The 19705-nt window shown below is 39.4% G+C and overlaps 1 protein-coding gene across 1 annotated transcript; it reads right to left on the bottom strand.

Annotated features, from left to right (window-relative positions):
- Positions 1-268: 268 nt before the first annotated feature.
- LOC127351450 (semaphorin-7A) lies at positions 269-14580 on the bottom strand. The gene is made up of 14 exons (XM_051378990.1): positions 14562-14580; positions 13376-13509; positions 13194-13253; positions 13002-13100; positions 12607-12715; positions 12339-12446; positions 12084-12226; positions 9693-9871; positions 8944-9040; positions 8494-8689; positions 7289-7404; positions 6921-7066; positions 4374-4450; positions 269-2194 (listed from the first exon to the last, which is right to left on the bottom strand). The coding sequence occupies exons 1-14, from the start codon at positions 14578-14580 to the stop codon at positions 1839-1841; spliced, it is 1839 nt and encodes a 612-aa protein (XP_051234950.1). The 3' UTR covers positions 269-1838.
- Between the last annotated feature and the right edge of the window lie 5125 nt (positions 14581-19705).

The raw sequence follows: 19705 nt of genomic DNA, 5'->3' as shown, positions 1-19705 counted from the left end.
GCAAGTTGTGAAAAGTTGTCTTTAGCTATCTGCATTTTTCCACCAGAGTTCGATTTGGACCACTCAGAGCAAAGACCAGACTGGAGCCACTAGTTTATTTTTGAAAGTTAACTTAAATATTAATAACAAAAGTGCCTTTGCAGTGACTGTGAGGAAGCCAAGTGTAGCCAAGTCCATGTAGCCTGTTGCTTTCAATCAACACCGCTTGCTCTTACGAGGTGTGAAGAACTACACTTGCAGACTGAAACAATTACAGGAAACTGCAGGATGAGAACAGATTAGCATTTATTTGAAAAAGGAACTATGCACATACAGATAAAAAATAAACTCAAGTAACAGGCACAGTTTATATCACATTCATCAGTTAAATAAGAACGACAATGTCTGGGACCGGGACACATCTGGAAAATCTGAGATAAATCCAATAAAACCAAAGCTGCTGGTTTGTTTGTTTTTGCTTTGGGTTGTAATTTGGCTTAACTGACCTAAAAAAACAGGATAAATTAATTTAACAAAGTACAATTTTAAATTTCAACAATGGTTTTGTCCTTATATTGCTGTGTTTAAGTAAGGGGCAATGAATTTCCATTTATGTATAACTTTCAAACAGGTTATTCACAGTTTTTGATATTTATTCATGTATCTACACTAAACCTTAATCTGGTAACATGTTAAAGATGTGTGTGACGTTGGTGAACACACCCTCTAAACACACCCTCTAAACACATCTACTATCAAACGCACACACTATGTTTGTAAAAAAGTGCTTATTTAAGGTGACTCAAATCAGTCAGTCAAAATGCAGGTGAAAGGAATTGTAAGCGGAAACATTTGGCAATATGACAAGTCTTCTCAGAAAGGATGGCTCAGCATTAACATAGTATTTTCAACAGCAGTATATTTCACAATATGAACTTGTTTCCTTAAACTTGACTCTTGAGTCTGCTCTAACCCAACCCTAACATACCAATGATGTATGAGGTAGTATGAAAGAAAGGAAAGTACAGCCAAGAAGGTGCGTGATGACGTGTCTAGAATTTCACATTACAGGAAATGGATGTAACACCTCTGGGTGTTATAACAAAGAAAGGTGATGTTGAGCAATCTTTCAATTCTCAGGTTTCATAAATTACAATAACATCATATCATCTTGCTTGATTGGTATGACACATTTTAAAAGTTCAAAACATAAATGTATAAATTTTAATATTATTTTGTTATTATTATTTGTTTACTGTATCTTTTTAAAGTGCTTGACAAGTGCTTGAATTTTACTCTTTAAAAACTGTACAAACCCTGAAGTAAATATGCTATATTTGGATATTTTAGCTCTTTTGCTCTGTGACTGTATGCAGATGTAATAATACATGAGGTGCACACCAGTTGGGTGTAGATTAAAACTGAGCGAGCAAGACGAAAGTTTAACTGAAATTACACTAACAAATGATGTATCAATATTGGTTAAAATTACATTCTGCTGTCTGTGTGGAGCTGAAGGCAAACACCAAGTGCAGTAAAGTGTTTCAAAAAAGGTGCATGTATGTGCATGTAGCAATTTATAGCAATCTACTTTCCCTGATCAATAAAGCAAATTGTTGGTAAGATTGTTTTCAATAACAATCCCCACTGCATTTTGTAATGACGCTGTTATGTCCTGATGTTTACATAAATGCCAAAAGGGCAGTAATTATTTTGTTATTAAAATGAGAGTAAACAAACATGATTTGGACCCTCAGCTACTGTATGACTAAAGAGAGTAGCTAAGGCTCCAACTAGGGCAATTGAATTCAATATTATCATTTATCACCACTGCATTAGTAGCATGTTGTTTCTCTGGACTAACAGGACAAACTCAGGATCAGAACAGCCAGGAGACAAACCCAGAGCAGTGGGCCTGCTGAATGGCCCGTTGCTCTGTTCCCCAGCTGTAGCTGGTACTGTGCCAGGACTTTACTGTAGCCCATCTCTTCCGACACACATCTGTAAGTTCCCACCTGCTCGGGACCCATGCTGTCGATCAGAAGAAGGCACTGCTGCTCCCTCGAGCTGCAGGATGTGGAGCTTCCTGGGTGTTGCCAGGTATACTGGGCATGATGGGACGACACCGGGCACTGGAGGAAATACCTTGAGTGAGAGGGAACTCTGATGGTGTCCATGTCCTCGCCTGCTTGTCTAGCACCGGAGTATCTATATGCTGAGAAAAGAACACAAGAAGGTCTCTTTAGCTTTAAGACGGATGTTTATTTTGTTTTATTTATTTAACCAGGCATGTGTGTTGTTTCAATTAGAGCATGGCAAGGTGTCTGGATCCTCCTCCTGCAAGCAATGGGCTAGTCACAAGAGGACCAAACCAGGATGGGCTGTGCACCCAATAGTGCACCAGTGTAAACTGTTGAGATGTGTAATGGTTTTACGGCAGTAAAATATGTAGAGCTCTGTCTGATATGAGTTCAGTTTGCAGTGTTTGCCTATTATGATCATGCCTCCTGGCTACAGCCCTGTTCTCCTGTGTGTGGTTAAACAGTGTTCTCTGAGCATTAGGAAGGGAATCGTGACCAAAACAGTCCTCCCAAGTTTTAGTATATATTAAAGGGTAGCTGTAGCAGTTCATGTATTCAGTTCGTCTGACTGTTATGGATTGTGGTCAGCATACACCTGAGCCATTGTACAAGGAAGCATTTCCCTGCCATCATCCATACAGTTGACCCAACATCATTCACTTAACTAGCAAAGCAGATCTTTAAGGCCTCATTCAGTACTAGCAGCCATAAATGAACTAATCCACCATCACAAGTCTGACAAGTAAAGTAAGCAAGTGACCATTTATTTATACTGGAAGTAAATTGTCAGAAGACAGACTTTGAAGTGTTATATACATCATTTATATTAGTACACTGGACACATATTTTTGATTGAGCCATATTTACGCAGGACAGCCACAATATTACTGATGATCAATCATCTCGCATTCTTCAGAGTGATTATCCTGTGAAAGGCATCATTACATCTTTGCATCAGTTGTGACCGGGCTAGAAAAGTTTTCCTGAAGTTCTTCAAATTCATCAGGAGCATTGTAGTGGGGGGGATGGTGTACCTGTTTTATGTTTCTGTTTCTTTGTGCCATCATTAAACTGTAAGTTAGCAGCACCACTGTTATTATTATTACTAGTATTAGTAGTAGTATTAAACTGAGTAAACACGAGTTGTTAGTGCTGTTTTGGAACGGTTTCATATGTGTAGATTGAATCTAACCAGCTAATATTATAAAAGGTAGCTTGCTCATAAGGAAGCAGCATTGCCCTCAGTTTCAGAAACAGCCACAAAGTGCCGTCAGCATCAGATCTGACACCATCTTGTCAGTCATTGAGGATGTGAGATCAGATAAGAGACAACCTCAAGTGCTCTATAACAGTCTCTCTCCAAGCAAACCGTGTAGTAACAGTGTACAGTAACTGTACAGTATGAAGACAGAAAAGAGCTGAAATGTGCTGGAAATGTGATTTTAGATTTGTTTTAGATAACAGTGGTTGATGTGGTAGCTTCATACTAGCATACAGACATGAACAGTGGTATCAATCTTCTCATCTAACTCTTGAAAAGAAAACAATTAAGCGTATTTTACCAAATGACAAACTACTCATCGACATGATATCATTAGGGATGCACCAATTGTGAAATTCTGAGCCGATGCCGATGTTTAAAATAACAATTTAGCCTATGGCCAATGATTTTTTTGTTGCCTTGTTGCAGCTCAGTCTATTTCTCCTCTCATCCAAGATGTGAGACGTAGAGCTGAACAGCCGCTCACTGTCCGCTAATCAGTATTCGTGTGCAATTTGAGCCAGTGCTGGAGAAGGTGATTTCTTCAATATCTGAGTTGGAAATAATCAACACAACTTTTATCCAGCACAAAACTCATGCGACACAACAGATAAACCTCTGTCAAAAGTGTGAAGTACTAAAACACACAGAAATGGCAAAGAAAAAATTCTACAATTTGCTGAATGAAATGAGAAAATGACAGAAATCATGTGTTGTGTGTCACATTGTGTTCCTTTGACTCACTTGTGTTAGGCAGATGCTTACATTTAAAGTAAATGCTTTCAGTTATCACACATCCAGCTGGGCTGCTGTTCAGCTGAAGATGAGCTTATCACATATTATGTTATACCACAGATTGCTCTAGCTGATTCCTTTCTAAAAATTGCAGCTGATCAACTGTGACAGAGTCCTAAATGTGTACTTTCATTTACGACCAGTGTGTTTTTCAGCACAACTTATAAGTAAATGTCAAACTTACCAGCTGCTTATGTGAATACACCTACAATTTATTGGTCCTCAATAAAACAGTAAAATCATAAATATCTTCCTACCTTTCACAGGGAGCTGATGAGCTGTCAAAGATTTGCAAATGTTATGGTTCCCTTGAGCCACATCCTGCACTGTGCCACTGTAAAAGGAAAGGGTATGTGAGTTCTCACTCATAAATTATGTGGAAGCAGTATATTATTTTATGAAACAAAAGGAAAACAATTCAAATGAAACTGAAATGATTCAATAAGTGCAGTCATCAGAATACAGTATTGTTCTCAGTAAATAGGGAATCTACTTTATGATTCATTACTAAGTTTGGAGTTTTTGCAGTTTTCCACTTAACATTCACACCTGTATATAGTGGCCATGCTTGAGGTTTCAATTGATATCAATATAATTTCTTCCTCATGGAGGAAATGAGCCAATGGTGAATTACACTTTTATGATCAAAGTCATCAGCCACATCACAGTGTGTAGAGGGGGGTGGCAGGGTGGGAGTGATGACTGTGTTCCTGTGTATAGGTAGTGTAGCAGCTTTAGTTTACCACAGACACACCACCCCACCAACATATACTAAGGTATCTAATTCTAGCTGGCTTCCTGTTTTCTGAGAAGTAACTCTCTTGCTATCAGAAGTAAAGTCCATTTCAGGTCAGCTTGTGATCAGACTGATACAAAGTTGAGTCTCTCTGTCAGCTTGAGTAAAACTGTAAATGTGTTAATGTAATATTAATAATAATACCAGCTGCCACGTGAAAAATTCCCTACAGTACCAGTGTAATAGGAAATGTGTTTAAAGTAAAAATGGATCATAATGAGAAAAGCTCTCATTAGAATGACACAGTTTTTCTGGTTATCATGAAACCCTTTTATCGTGTACAGGATGGGAGTTTATTTTATGTCCCCAAGAGACCTGGGTTTTTTTCACTTACATTTCCTGAAAGATAAGAGTTGTAATGTAAAAAAAAATCCAATACATATTTTATATATTGTTCTATAATGACAAACTTTTCTGAAACTTTCCTGAAACTAGTTCTAAATTGCTGTACTTGTAAACAGTAACATCACACACAAAGAATTTTTTTGAACTCCCAGTCAGGTGACTGCTGTTTAGCTGCCAAAACCTCATGACTGCCAAGCACTCTTTGCTCTACTAACCTAACAACAGGCTACTGTCACACCAACACCTCCGCATTTCTCACTGTCCTATTATGTTTGTGCTAATAAAATCCTTGTGTTTAGATGCATGTTATATAACGTACCTATAGTCCACATTTGTACCCTCTTTTGATGTTATAAATGAAGTTATGTACCCATTAAAATGTCCACAGAAACTTCGAAAACCACAATCTCCACTATTCTCCTCTATGCTCAGTATCCACTCATACTTTTTGCTAGGTATAAAGTAATATGTATGTAAAATGTAGCATTATATAAAGTGTCATCTTGTGATGTTTTGTTTTGTGATAGTAGTGACAGAGGCTTATTAAGGCTGTTGACTCATTTGCTGAGACAAATAACAGTGTACACCGTCCACCGTCACAGGTGTGACAGCTGTATATTAGGAGCATTATGTTGTAAAATGATGAAAAAAAGATGACTGGTACCAGGTTGGGCAAGCAGGCCAACTGTACTGTAGAAGGGCTAATGACTACATAACTAGCTGTCAGTATTATGTGGGTGTTAAATATTTAATATCTTCAGAGTTTCACCATACTGGAAGTGACTAGCAGGCACAGTATGAAGTGAATCTAGTAAGTCTGATGATACAACGCTGATCAAATTGTGTTGACTGATGACTAATGATGTGACAGAGTGTACAAACTGTGTGGCTGGCTTGGATGAACCTGCACTATTATACCTAAGTATGTACCCTGTGGAGTTTCTGACCACTAGGGGACATGTTTTTATGATGGATCCCCCATTTGTTTACATTGTATACACGTGAGCATGCAGACAACACAATATATATTTCTGCAGCTGGTTTCATGATATTCCACTGATTTGCTCCAAAACATTTGTTGCAGTAATGTGTTAAGAAATGAAGGGACGTGCAAACAAAGGCAGTAGGTAGAGAGACCGTTAGGTAGCAAAAAATAGATGTAAACAAAGGACAATTTAAAATAATAAAATGACTTGCTTGTTAACAAATGTTTGTTAGACCTCAAACATACACACAGTGTGTTTTGGTGACAGACAGTGAATGTAGACATAGCTCCACAGGGCACCTTTACGCTAAGGCTGCTACATGCAATCCACTGTGTAGAATGATTACTGATGAGCATGATTTGTATCATCACCAGTAGTTTGGAAGTCAGTCCTGGTCCAGTATGCAACTATGTAGAAACTTAAAGTCACCACTGCACATCTACTGAGAATGGACTTTACAGTGAAGTAGGAGACATCTTGTGTCCAGCAGAAAATCTTTTTAATGAGGTTGAAGGAGCAAATTAACTTTAAGGGATTTTAATGTGGAAATGATACTTTTTTGCCCAAAACACAGATCAGACACACATTATTGTTCCAAGCAGACTATTTATAGTATATATGTATGTATATATATGATCTTTAAATGTCTCCAGGTACATTAAGACCGGTGCTCTTACTTTGTCTCATGGGTGCAGTGGATGCCGTTCCAGCCACAGTAGGGATCTCTGGCTATGACACAATCCTCACAGCTATCTCCATAGTGAGCACAGTTCGCCACATCCAACTGGACCAGTTCACTTCTGGAGTTCACATACAGCTTCCTCTGCAATGAGACACAGTACAGAGGGTTTGTTTTTTAAATTGTAATGTATCATTACCAACATTTTTATTAAAACACTTATATCCTTGGAAAAATGTCTGATGAGCACTGTTCTTTAAGAAATACTACAATTGTTTTGTGAACTCACTATACCCTTACTGAATGAATAAAACTCCATACTTCCACCCTTGGTGGAGCAATAGTGTAGGCAGTGCTGTTACTCACAGAGGAAGGGTGAAGAATGATGTTGAGGATCGGGGTTCTGTGGTTGAAAGGTCGATACTCAGCGATGACAAAGGCCTGACTTTCATTCATTATCATCTTATGAACGCCCCCATTTTCTGTATGAAGACACAGGAAGGAGGATGACTAAATAATCAAACATGTCTGAACCAACAGCCCACTGTCTTATCTCCTGTTTCATCACCTCATATGACTCCTCCAGCCAAGTCTATCAATAGTTTGATAAAAAATAAATAAATGAAGTAAGAGCAAAAATGTCTTCCTTAAAACTTCTTCAAAAAATCGTTCCTCCTTATTCAGGATCTATTTAGACTTTGCTAGTTGGACTGATATTGTACTACAGTCTTAAGTGCTCACATGGTGAATTTATTTATCATTTATGTTACAATACACTATGTTATAGTATGAGTTATGTGTCTTCCCCACTGACATGGTAAACTGTTCAGTTGGCTCAACAATCGTCAGCCTTCTGATAATGAGAGCATGGCCCTCCATCAGGATGTTCATAATGTATTGGGTCAGACAATTTGGAGCACAACCTTGGCAGCTGCAAGCCATATTTGGTTTAAACTTTCACATCCTATTGAACACATTTGGTTAAAAACAAAACAGAAATTAATGTTTCATTTCCACCCCCTGTCAACACTCCCATGGATAAAGCCCACCCAGAGGCCCGAGGCTTGGATGCTGTTCACTATAATATAATCAGTGTTTTGAAAAGTCAATGGAGTACTGTAATATTATTGGTTATTGCTCTTATCTATTAACTCATTTCACACAAGACATTGCGCATGATGTACTTTTGTTCTTGGGAACCCAAAGTTCCCAGGGCTATGTGGAGATATGTGAGAGTCAAACAAGAAGAAGAAACAAAACGAAAAGATGTTTCTCCTCTTTCTGCTATGCACGTTGCTTTTAAGAGGCCAAGCCAAGCTAAAACAAATCCACGGCATCGAGTGACAAATTGTTCAGTTAGAGGTTCAAATGTGTCTTTTGGTGTTAAATTCAAAACCGACTTCTACGACATACAAGAACCATGAATGAGTCACACACCCACATTTGCCCTATAGGTGATCAGTTCTCTATTCTTTTTAAAAAGGAACCTGTCTATGTAATCACCTACAATCACAGTACAGTACACTATTCTTGGTATCAACTTCCCTGATTCACATTACTGTACTACTCACTTTGAGACAGAAACAGGACCGGGTGGTGATCGTTCCCCCTGTACCGGGAACTGTCAACGTAGATGTGAGTGTAGCTGTGGTGACTAAAGAAAAGTGGACCAGGATTGTCAACAGGGTGGACCCAGTTCTTCATCTCTGAAGTCTGCTCGATCTTCCTCAGGGTATCTAAAGGAATCTTTTTGCTGTCTGGAACACACTGAAGGGAAAGGCATAGGTTTTGGTTGGATTGTTACCTCCATGAGCAAAAAGACCTGTATCAGGCTTAGATTTTATCTTGGCTATATCAAATTTAGGTTACACTGATATTAAAACGAAGGATGTGGAGTAGCCTCTCTTTTCTGATGTTACCACTGGTGGTGTAAAAGTGGGGGATATTTACATTTTGTGGCTTTAAAATACAAAAACAGTAAGTTATGTAGTTATTTTAATGATACCAGCGTTGATACATACCGCTCTCGATCTGCCACTTTTCTCGTCTTTAAATGGGGAGGTTGTGAAGATGTTGTCAATACCTTGTATGGTGTAGACACACACAGCACTCATACCCCTGCAGAGAGACACAGAGGTCAGCTGGTCTACACAGACACATCTGCAGCATCAAGAAAAACTGTTAGTAAAGATTTCTGCCATGCTGATCAAAAGCAGAAACAGTAACTGCTGAGTGGATGGGGCTAAGTTTGGAAAGAGGAACTGAACTGAATTGAACTTTGCCCAAAAACTACTGAAGAAGAGAAACAAATGAGAGAGAACCAAAGAGATCAGTCTGAGCAACTCAATATTCAAAGCCCACAGAAAATGATCTACAATGGTTTGCCCATTTTGTGAGCTGAAGTTTCTCTTAATGAACTTCTGTGTAAACAACCATATCTACGTGTGATGGGAGTCTTTTTTCCCATCACATGTTTGTGGTTGGTGTGACTCTGCTGTTTTATTTAAAACGCAAGTCACAAGGTTATCACTGTGGCTGACTTTAATCATATGATGCTGACCTTTGCCAAAATGGGTCACCAGTCAAGTATGGATGATATTTTTTCTCATAAGCCCAGCATTTGATAAGGCAATGCCTACTACTACACATACTGTATTTCATTTTGGGGAAATCACATTCACCCTAACTTGATTCAAGCTTGGAAAATAACAGTGCAGTTACTTAAACTTAAAGTAAAACCTTGAATGCATGAGTGATAATGGAGTCCTACCATTCATTTCTGAAGAGTGCATAAACCCTGGTGTCCTGCCAGCGGTCTGCATCCACAGTAGCCACATCTACCAGCTCAGAGAAGTGCTGCCTGCTGTCAGAGTCTCCACAGAAGAGCCTGGCATTCATCTGGGACGTCCAGGTAAACTGTAGGGTGTTCTTGGGACCACCAATATCTGCCTGGAAGCAGCGCACAGCAAAACAATTAATCACACATTAACAACGCATTATTATTATTCATGTATTATTAGTATATGCAACTGATATGGCTACACTTCCTGTTAGCTTATTTATGTTGACGACTCACACTTGTGTAACAGAAATTCTAGAGCGCGAGTTTTACCCAGAAATGCTTTCTATCAGCGGTAGCTTGGCTGCTAAGCTGGGTTAGTCAAGCTCTTTGGGCACAGTCAAACTGATATACTATTATTGTTCAACTGTCGGGTATGTCTGTGGAAACACTTCACACGTGTCATTTATGACAGGATCACCTGAATGTGACAATTAGCGAACAAGACGAAAACAGAATGGCAGCCTCTCACTGCAAATGCAGACCTTGCCAATGTAATAGCTAATGCTGTACAGTGTTTATCGCTGCAGTTATGGGACCATACTCAGTCGTAGAAAAAGATTTAAGCATTTGTATCACGTTTTATACTTTCATGTTCTACTCCTAGCAGGATGATCAGATCCAGCTGAAATTTACTCATAAAATGCAAAACACATTGTTGATGATATGTGATGACTGCGGTGAGGGGGCGTGTCTTTGGCGTGGCGGGAAATTTTGATGTACCGCCACAAAACACGAATTTGCTAAAACTTGAGTGTACATTGTCCAATCGGAAAATCAGCTTTTCTGTTAACATTTGAACACCTTTTGGGGGGCTAAACATGCCGAACATTCATGAAATTTTGCACAGTCGTGGCAAACGCTAAGGTATTGTCTTGGTCCCGCGGATGGGCGCCGCCAAACAGCTAAGCCACGCCCCCCAGAGTCAGCCCCCAAGACCCGTAAGGCCCACATGTACGAAAATTGCTACGCATGTGTATGATGATAAAAGAAGCAGAAAAGTCTCAAGGACCCATACCTCAAACCCAACAGGAAGTCGGCCATTTTGGATTTTGTGGCCATTTTTGCGATTTGTACACGTTGTATTTGAACGAACTCCTCCTAGGGCATTTATCGGACCGACTTCAGATTTGGACACAGCCATCTAAACACATTCACCATTAAAAGTTGTGCTATTTATGTTATTCCGTTAAACTTTGTGGATGTGGCGTGGCGTCCCGTGTCGTGCATTTTCGATCCTTCGCCATGAAAGAGGGATTCGTAATAACTTCTGCGTACATGATCCGACTGCAACGAAACTTCACATGTTCGATAAGAGTCCCGCCCTGAACACGTCTATGTGATAATATTCGGTAATAGTCAGAGCGCCACCTAGTGGCAACAGGAAGTATCACGTTTTATACTTTCATGTTCCACTCCTAGCAGGATGATCAGATCCAGCTGAAATTTACTTAGCAAAACACATTGCTGATGATATGTGATAGCTGCGGTGAGTGGGCGTGTCTTTGGCGTGGCGGGAAATTTTTATGTACCGCCACAAAACACGAATTTGCTATAACTTGAGTGTACATTTTCCAATCAGCTCCAAACTTCACTTGTCTGATAAGAGTCCCGCCCTGAACACATAGTGATAGCGCCACCTAGTGGCAACAGGAAGTAAGTGCTGCAGGGCGATTTTGAGCCGATTTACGTGACATTTTCATGTTGTGGTCCGCGCATGTTACGACGGCACGTGACGTGGCCGCAGCGCACCCCAGCAGCACGTGACGTGGTCGCGGCACGCACCGACGCGCGCCGGGTGCGAGATCCCGTCCAACGCTGCTTGCAGCTTTAATTATTATTATTAACTTTAATTAAGAACTGAACTAACGAGCCACTGTTAAATCAAAATAAATGGCAAATATGTTTTCCTTACGGTACCAAAAAGTTTATTGAACCATGACCCCAAAACCGAACTACACCCCACTTTATAACTTTTTTTATTTTTAATACATACAACATAGGCCACAATATATATATATAGTATATGGGCACAAGTACCCCCAGGGGCCACTCATCAAGGCCAAACCATCCCTCGGCACAACACAAGATCAACATCACAACCAAAAAGCCAACTCATCAGTCTACCAAATATCCCAACAAGCCCCAAGCAACCCAATAAAAACTCCTACACTTACAATACCTACACACACACACCTATAAACATCTACCCAGTCAATAAGGATAGTGCTTAATTGACACACTCTTGCATACATACACACACAAAGCTGAAATGTTTGTGGAAGTTATTTAATCCTAATTTATTAACTATGCGGTCCTTACCGTGCAAACCTGGGTCACAAAAGGGAACCACATTTCACTGTACAAGCCTGTGTCTCTGTTTTTCTCCTTATAGAAGGCATAAACTCTGTCTTGCAGGGGATCGTCTTTCCGTCTGCTGAGCACCAAACCCACATAGTGCTGCTCTGAAGACACAAAAACAAGGGAATTATTTGTCTCTATAGCGCCCTAGGACATATGCATGTTTAAGGAACTTCTCAAGTCCTTAAGGAAAACTAATAATCTCCATGCAAATACCTTTATCTTGGTTAGCTGGTCCAACTCGGTGTTTCCCAAACTTGTGGATGCCAACAAACCCTGGAGATCCAGAGTTTGTAATGTAAAGGTCTTCACCTCCTTTTGATTCTGCAAAGACAAAAAAATGCTTACATTTTTATTTAAAATGTTTTTGATGCCAGTGGGAGACTGTAGAGCCTAGTAGGTACAAGCAGGAAGCACCAGTGCCATCTCATTATAAGAAGGAGACAAAATCATTACAAAATATCCTGTGTGTACAGACACTCACCCACAAGGGTTGATGGTTCACCTTCCTTTATGACAAATGCTCTTATGCTTCTTTTTATGTTTTCTGTTTTTTCAGAGGGAATGCACTGGGGTGACTGCTCTGATAATTTCTGCAAAACACAAACACAGTAGGCTTTAAAATATCCATCACTGATTGCACAAATGTGACTCAATGATTCAATACACTCAACTCATAAAAGCTTATATATTTTTTGTTTTATCATGGTACATCTGGATAAAAAGATTAGCAGTGATAGCCACTGTGATCAGACAGAAAGGACCACCACCAGTGACTATTCCTAATGTTTATAGCAAAACAGACATTTTCATTTTCATCTTTTCCTCCCATCCTCAGTAACATCCAGTAATATCCAGTAAATCTCTGCAGTGTCCTACCGTGTTACAGCACACAGTTTCCTGGCCATCGGTTCCACACACAAACACCTGGTTGGCCTCTTCTCTCTTGTGGACCACAGTGATGTTATATTTGCAGTCCTAAATGAAAGGAGCAAGAGTGATATTTAAGTTTAGTGATATTTAAATCAGATCTCACCAACATACCAAATATCTGCTGTTTGTTCTGCTCACTCTTTGTGGAAGTTGACTGTCGCTGCATTCTTCCCACAACACCGTTCTGTCCACTGGAGTCTGAAAAGACAAAAAAATAAATCACTATAAACACATGCCATCTGTTATTTAACTGCAGACTCTAAATATTTCAGATCATTTATATAAGTTATGTGATCAAAGATGTCAGAAATGTTCACTACCTCCTGAGGATTTTGAAAGTTGAATGAAATCAGGTTTTTTGGTCCAGCAGCTGTGACAGTGTCCGGCTCTCCTCCCAGAACAATCTGTACAGGTACATGGTCGCCAGGTAAAGGGACCCTTTTCATTGCAATATCTACAATAAAGAAATAAGAATGATAAAGGACTGCACATTGGGTGTGTAATGATTGAATGAATGGCAATGACCATTGGTCCGGCCATGATATGGTCTCCATTCCTCTAAAATTAGCATTCCTATTCATAGCCACAGAGGGTTTGTGTCTGGCGACTGCAGATATATCTGCTTTGCTTGCTTCATGTCTTACAAAAGACAGGTCAGCTAGTTTCCATTCTTAAAATCTAGAAAAGTGTCATAGCCTGCAAAACATTATCACATTTTACTTTTGTGTACCATTTGAACATTTTGAAAAATTAAACCATTTCCACAAGCAAGTAGATGCTGACGACTTGTGGTAAATGTGTTTGTTGGTCTGCTGAGCTAGTTGCAGTGTGAGAATGTATATTGCTTTCCACCGTAGTGTTAATGTGAAAGCCACAAAGCTGTATGAGCAATAATTTTAACTGCTTTTTCAGCAGAAGTTGAGGTGTTACTTATAAAATAAATGAGAACTCTGCTCTATTCAAGTATACCAGTAATCCATGAGTGTGACAGAGCAGTGAAGCAGCGAAATGGAAATCAGCCTTCATTAATGTGACATGTCAACATGTTTCCTGTTAATAAAGAATTTTTATAGCAGTCACAACTTCCCCATAATGGTTCAACCTCACTGAACATTTTGAACAGTCTGTACACAAACTCATACGTTTGCAATAAATGTAATATTTTAAATAATGTTTTACATTCTGATTATATCACAGGCCATAAAACTATATAGGTGTGTGTGACACCATGTAGTCTTCTCTCTATCTACATGTCCTACAGCAGAAAGGTACTATCATTATTCACATTGCCGTTAGCCCGGAGAGAAACCGTCCATGTACTGTCAGAGGTTTTAAATTAACCGGAAAAACGAGAGAAAGAAGACTTCACATTCCTCAAACATCGTCAACATTTTAAAACATGTCCCTTGTCTTCTTGTCTTTGGTACACGACCACTGACACTAATGACGATGTAAAAACTGCGTCATGTTTCAAAGTAGAATAAAACTGAAATATTATAAACATACCTTTTTCTGTGAATACCATCCTGGGTAAATGCGTTGAGTTCGCCTCTGTCAAACTGTTGAGGCATGAAAATATGAAATATCCCGTAAAGAGAATCATTGTTCAGTTGAACTGTGAGCGGCGTTCAGTGTCTCTCTGAACCTCTGACACAGGGCGGAGGGTTCTCACTGATGCTCTGTTGCCTAATGAGCGGCAGTTACGCCCAGCTTCTTATGTTCCTGTGATGACTATGACCTTACATAGTAAGCTTTATACAAATTATTGCAACTAAGAGAGTTTAACAGCACAACAACAACAAAACTTTAATTGTTTATCATGAATATTATTTATTCCAGCCAGTGTGCTTAGATATATTCATTAGATTTCTGATGCAGGTAACACAAATATAATGTAAAAATAACTTAACAATTCAATAACAAGTAGGTGATACTGGTCAGTCAGTGATGACCATCTGATATGATGTAGGCTACACCATGATGGTGACTTTACCAGCCTCTGCTCCTGAAGCAGCCACCTATCATGGACACTGAAGGACATGACAATATTTAGTCAACACTTCTATCCACTGATGAGATATGGATTTCCTAATAAACAATCTCTGATGTCTTGGACTCCTTGTCCTCTAACTTCCCACAGATATTTACCCACAATAGATGATGAGCCTTCTGCTGTAAGGGAATGATTGAAGGCGTCATAATGCTGCTTCTCCTCTGGCTCCTCATTCAGGTTCTCTTCATTCAAAATCTGGAAGGTACTCAAATTTACAGAAATTCAAGAGTAGGTGTGTGTCTAAATTAGTTATACAGTGCATAACATTTAATAGCACATCCAGATCTACTAGTTTGACTGTGCAGACAAAATAAACAAGAAATCTTAAGGGAACTGTAAATAAAGTAAATATATATATGGAAATTATGCATATGACATTCAGTTAATAAAAACACCCATCATGTCTTAAGTTTAATCAGAAATTGGACTGCTGGTGAACTGACTGTAAAACTTTCTCACTCTCACTCTCTTTCTCTTTGGCACTGTTGGGGTGGAGCACAAAAAGCTTTGTAATTTGGTGGAATAAAATGACTGAAAGCATTATTATAATGTGCCGGTGTAAGTATGAGTAATGATAATAGTTGACCACTAAATATGGACCAATGGATATGAATGTGATGTATAGATTATAGGTCAGATATAAACAGCATAGGCTGTAGTATAAATGTGTATTGGTTTGTCAGAGCATAAATAGTGCAGGTAGTAGGTGCAATAGTGTGGCTGTCGTAGGTGCGAGGTTGCAGTGCAAGAGAAATTCAAAGTGCAAATGTCTGGGGGAAAGTGTGAGTGAGGGGGGTCGGTGGTGGAGAGGTGAAGAAAAGTTTAGTCATCAGAAGATGTGTGGGAGGTTTCCAGGGGGGTTTATCACTGTGGTGCAGAGTTTAGCAAGGTGATAGCTGAGGGGAACAAGTTCTTCCTGAGCCTGCTGATCATGGAACAGAGAGTTATCACCACCCTCTGCACGGCTTTCTGGTCAGAGACCTCACCAGAATCTGAGATGCAGTTAGTAATGCTCTAGATGGTGCAGCTGTAGAAGTTCACCAGAATCTGAGGAGACAGATGGACCTTCAGTCTCCTCGAGAAGAATATTAGCATTAGCAAATAGGATTGCTGAATGAAGTTCAGTCAGACCTTAATGTACCACATTTCTTCTTCTTTTTCTTGCAGAAGATGTTGCAACCCATTTCTGGGTTGACATTTGCACTTTGTACAGTGCTGTTTATAATAGACAACTGGTTCCTGACTGTCTCTTAGTGATACATGGCTGCTCCAACGGTTCTATGGGTCTTCCATCCGCTTTACAACAAGCCCTTATGTTTGGTATGGCCATTGCAAAACAGGTCATCTTAAAGGAGTGGAAGTCAGCTTCCATCTCCTTGCTTTAAGAGATGGCTAAATTATATGGTTTCCTGTATACACCTTGAAGAAGTTCGGTTTTTATGTCTAACTCCCAAGATAAGCTTAAGAAGATCTGGGGCCCTTTCATAGAATACATCAGGAAGGATAGACCACAAACTGGGACCTAAATGCACTGCACTGTTTTTTTTTTTGTTTGTTTGTTTTTACTTTTGTTAGTTATCCATACTGAGACTTTGCCATTCGCCTCCGGCTCAGGCCCTCAATCTGTGTGAGTGGACTTTCTGGGACATGTATAATTATACATTTTCTTTTCTATATAATGAATAAGTGCTGGCTGTATGTTTTTTGTTTTTTTGTTTTAATTGTCTGGTTTCCTGTCTTTTTGTGTTTGTATTGTATGTGCCTGTATGTATAAAAATCTGCAATACAATTTACAAAAAAAAACAAAAAAACAGTCACGCTCTACTCAGCACCTTTCAGTCCAGGGACCCCCTTCAGTCTGCCAGTGAGCTTTTATAAGAAGTAATGCTAGATAGATAGATAGATAGATAGATAGATAGATAGATAGATAGATAGATAGATAGATAGATAGATAGATAGATAGATAGATAGATAGATAGATATATTTATCCTCAGGGAAATTCAAGTATCCAGTAGCATAAAAAATACAAAACAAACATTAGACTAAAATTAAAATCCCTAACCTTAAGAATAGAATTTAAAATAGAAGATACAATATAAAGTATTATATATATAGATATATATCTACATTGTTGAGGAATCTCTGTATTTCAAAAACTCATTCCTCGCGCGTTCGTTTAATGAAGCAATAGGAGAAGATTTAGTTTACTCAATAATCAGCTTTATTCTTAACACCAGTAGAATGTGCAAAGTTTACAGAGCTCTGGGTTCAACTACGGTTAACCTGACATGCACAAGGTCTGCCAGTTCACGAAGTCTGAGCAACCTCTTGTTCCTAACATCAGTTCTTATGTTTTTGCAGATAACACACATAGCACCAGATGGTAGAATTTCCACCCCTCATCCACTTGGTATCTCGACTCCAAGGATGGTGTTGTTGGGGTAGCCACAACCTGGAACTGGAAGGAGTCCATCTGGCTCCATCATTGTTTTGTCTGATACTGACCTCGGAGGTCGTGTTTACCGCTATCTCTCCAAAAGAATGTCATGTTATATCTGCAACTACCCACACTCTTCTCCCTTATACTGTGTCTGCTATTCATATTCATTAGTAAGTTATAATTCTATAACACATCATACAAACATCTAATATTCCCTTAACAGCCCTTTATCAATGTAAGCATAATCAATGTAAGTACGAGTAAACATATTTCTATTCTAGTTAATAATCATACAGGTAAAAATATATAGAGTATAAATCACAGAATATCGCAACAGTCCCCCTTTTGGTCCCATAGAAACTGGGACCACCACCTGAAAGCAAAAATTGATTTATAGCAGCAAAAATGTATTTATGGCCGACCTTCATTGATTGAACACATGATTATAAAACTAAACTTTTTGTGATTATAAAATCATATAAAAAAATTATATCTAAAAAGTTAAAAAGTTATAACTAGTTATAACTCCCCCTTTTGGGCTCCTCAATACTGAGCCTACACAACATTTTACTGCATTAATCACACATATTATGAAAGATAATCACTGAAAGAAAAATTTGGTTAAGGGTTAAAGTTCTTTTTTTTTCTTGAGAGAAAAAGATTTTGTTTTTTATTCCTCAGCCATGTCCTCGGAGATCTCAACCGTCATGATGTAGTGTTTGGGTTTTGGTAGTTCTCTCTGTCCAGAGGCCATTGCTGACATCTGATACCGACGTGGATCGTCCTTCTTGTCTATGGCAGTCTACAACAAACAAAACAAAGCACAAACATATTCCAAGCCACCCCATTCTATCTTCTGGGCGGTTCATTTATTAAAATGCTGACTAAAATACCCGTAGTGAATGGTGCTGAGAACAATGTATGTCCTGCTTTAAGCCCAAAAAATCTAAAAATTGCAAGTTAAAAATATGGAAAAAATTAAAAATGTATAAGTATGCTAAAAGGTGCTTTCTAGTGGAATCCTTATCTCTCCATGTAGCTGGGTGGTAACACCCCCAACGTAAGTACTTGTATGCCTTTCTCCCTCTGACTCTACACTCGTGTGTTAGCAAAGCTAAAAAAATAAAGGTATACTACGCTTCTTCCTTCAGGCAGTCTAAGACTGCTCTCTTACATTTCGTCTTAACTCTCCCCGGGTCCTTAGAGGTCCAGCCGGACCGCGTGTGAGACTCTCTCTATCACCCGATATAGTCCTGTCCACTTTGGCTCTTACCACTTCCTTTTGATGGCCTTCAGCAGCACCCAATCAATGTCTTTTGGGGCTGGTGATTTCTCTGCTCCCCCTTGGATCTCATTCACCTGTTTTGAGAAGGCTGAAACCAATGCCGTTAGTTGATCATAGTATGGTTTGTACTTCAAAAATTGAGCTATTGGGGCTGTTACCCTGCCTGTTCCAGGTCCTGGGAACTGCTGTCCACAGGTGAGCTCAAATGGTGTAAACCCTGTCCTAGAGCTCACCGAATTTCTGACTGACATTAAAGCTAGTGGGAGAGCATCAACCCAACTCAGCTTGTCGTGTGCACATATTTTACCAATCTTTCCTTTCAATGTTTGATTCATCCTTTCCACCTTGCCTTGAAATTGGGGATGATAGACTGTGCCAAATGCGTGTTTTAACCCTAGGCTAGCCTCCACTGCCCGTAGGTGTTTGTTTTTGAAGTGTGTGCCATTATCAGATCTGATTCGTCTGGGAAACCCATGTGTGGGAATGTACTGATTTATCAGGAATTTGACTACTGTTTGTGCATCTTCCTTTTTTGCAGGTAGTGCCTCTGGCCAGCCAGTGTATGCATCCACGGCTACCAGGAGGTACCTGTACCCTCTGACCCTGTCATTCATGTCTGTGTAATCAATAATGATCTCTTGCCCTTGTCAGGACGGTAGAGGGAATTTTCCCTGGTGTGGTTTTACTGTAGATCTAATATTGTACACATTACACGTACTGCATTCCTTGATATGATTCTCTATCATTGCTGGTAAAAAAGGATGCCACCAATGGGTTAACTGATGTTTCATCCTGGAGGGAGATCTGGTCTCCCCTTTGGTCCCCTCCACAACTCATTGGCCTTGAGTGCTCCCCTGCTTACCCAAACACT

Source organism: Dicentrarchus labrax, unplaced genomic scaffold, assembly GCF_905237075.1.
Source record: "Dicentrarchus labrax unplaced genomic scaffold, dlabrax2021, whole genome shotgun sequence".
In the NCBI taxonomy this organism is placed as follows: Eukaryota; Metazoa; Chordata; class Actinopteri; family Moronidae; genus Dicentrarchus; species Dicentrarchus labrax.
Note: the sequence above shows the minus strand (reverse complement) of the source record. Positions and strands in the feature narration are given on the sequence as shown.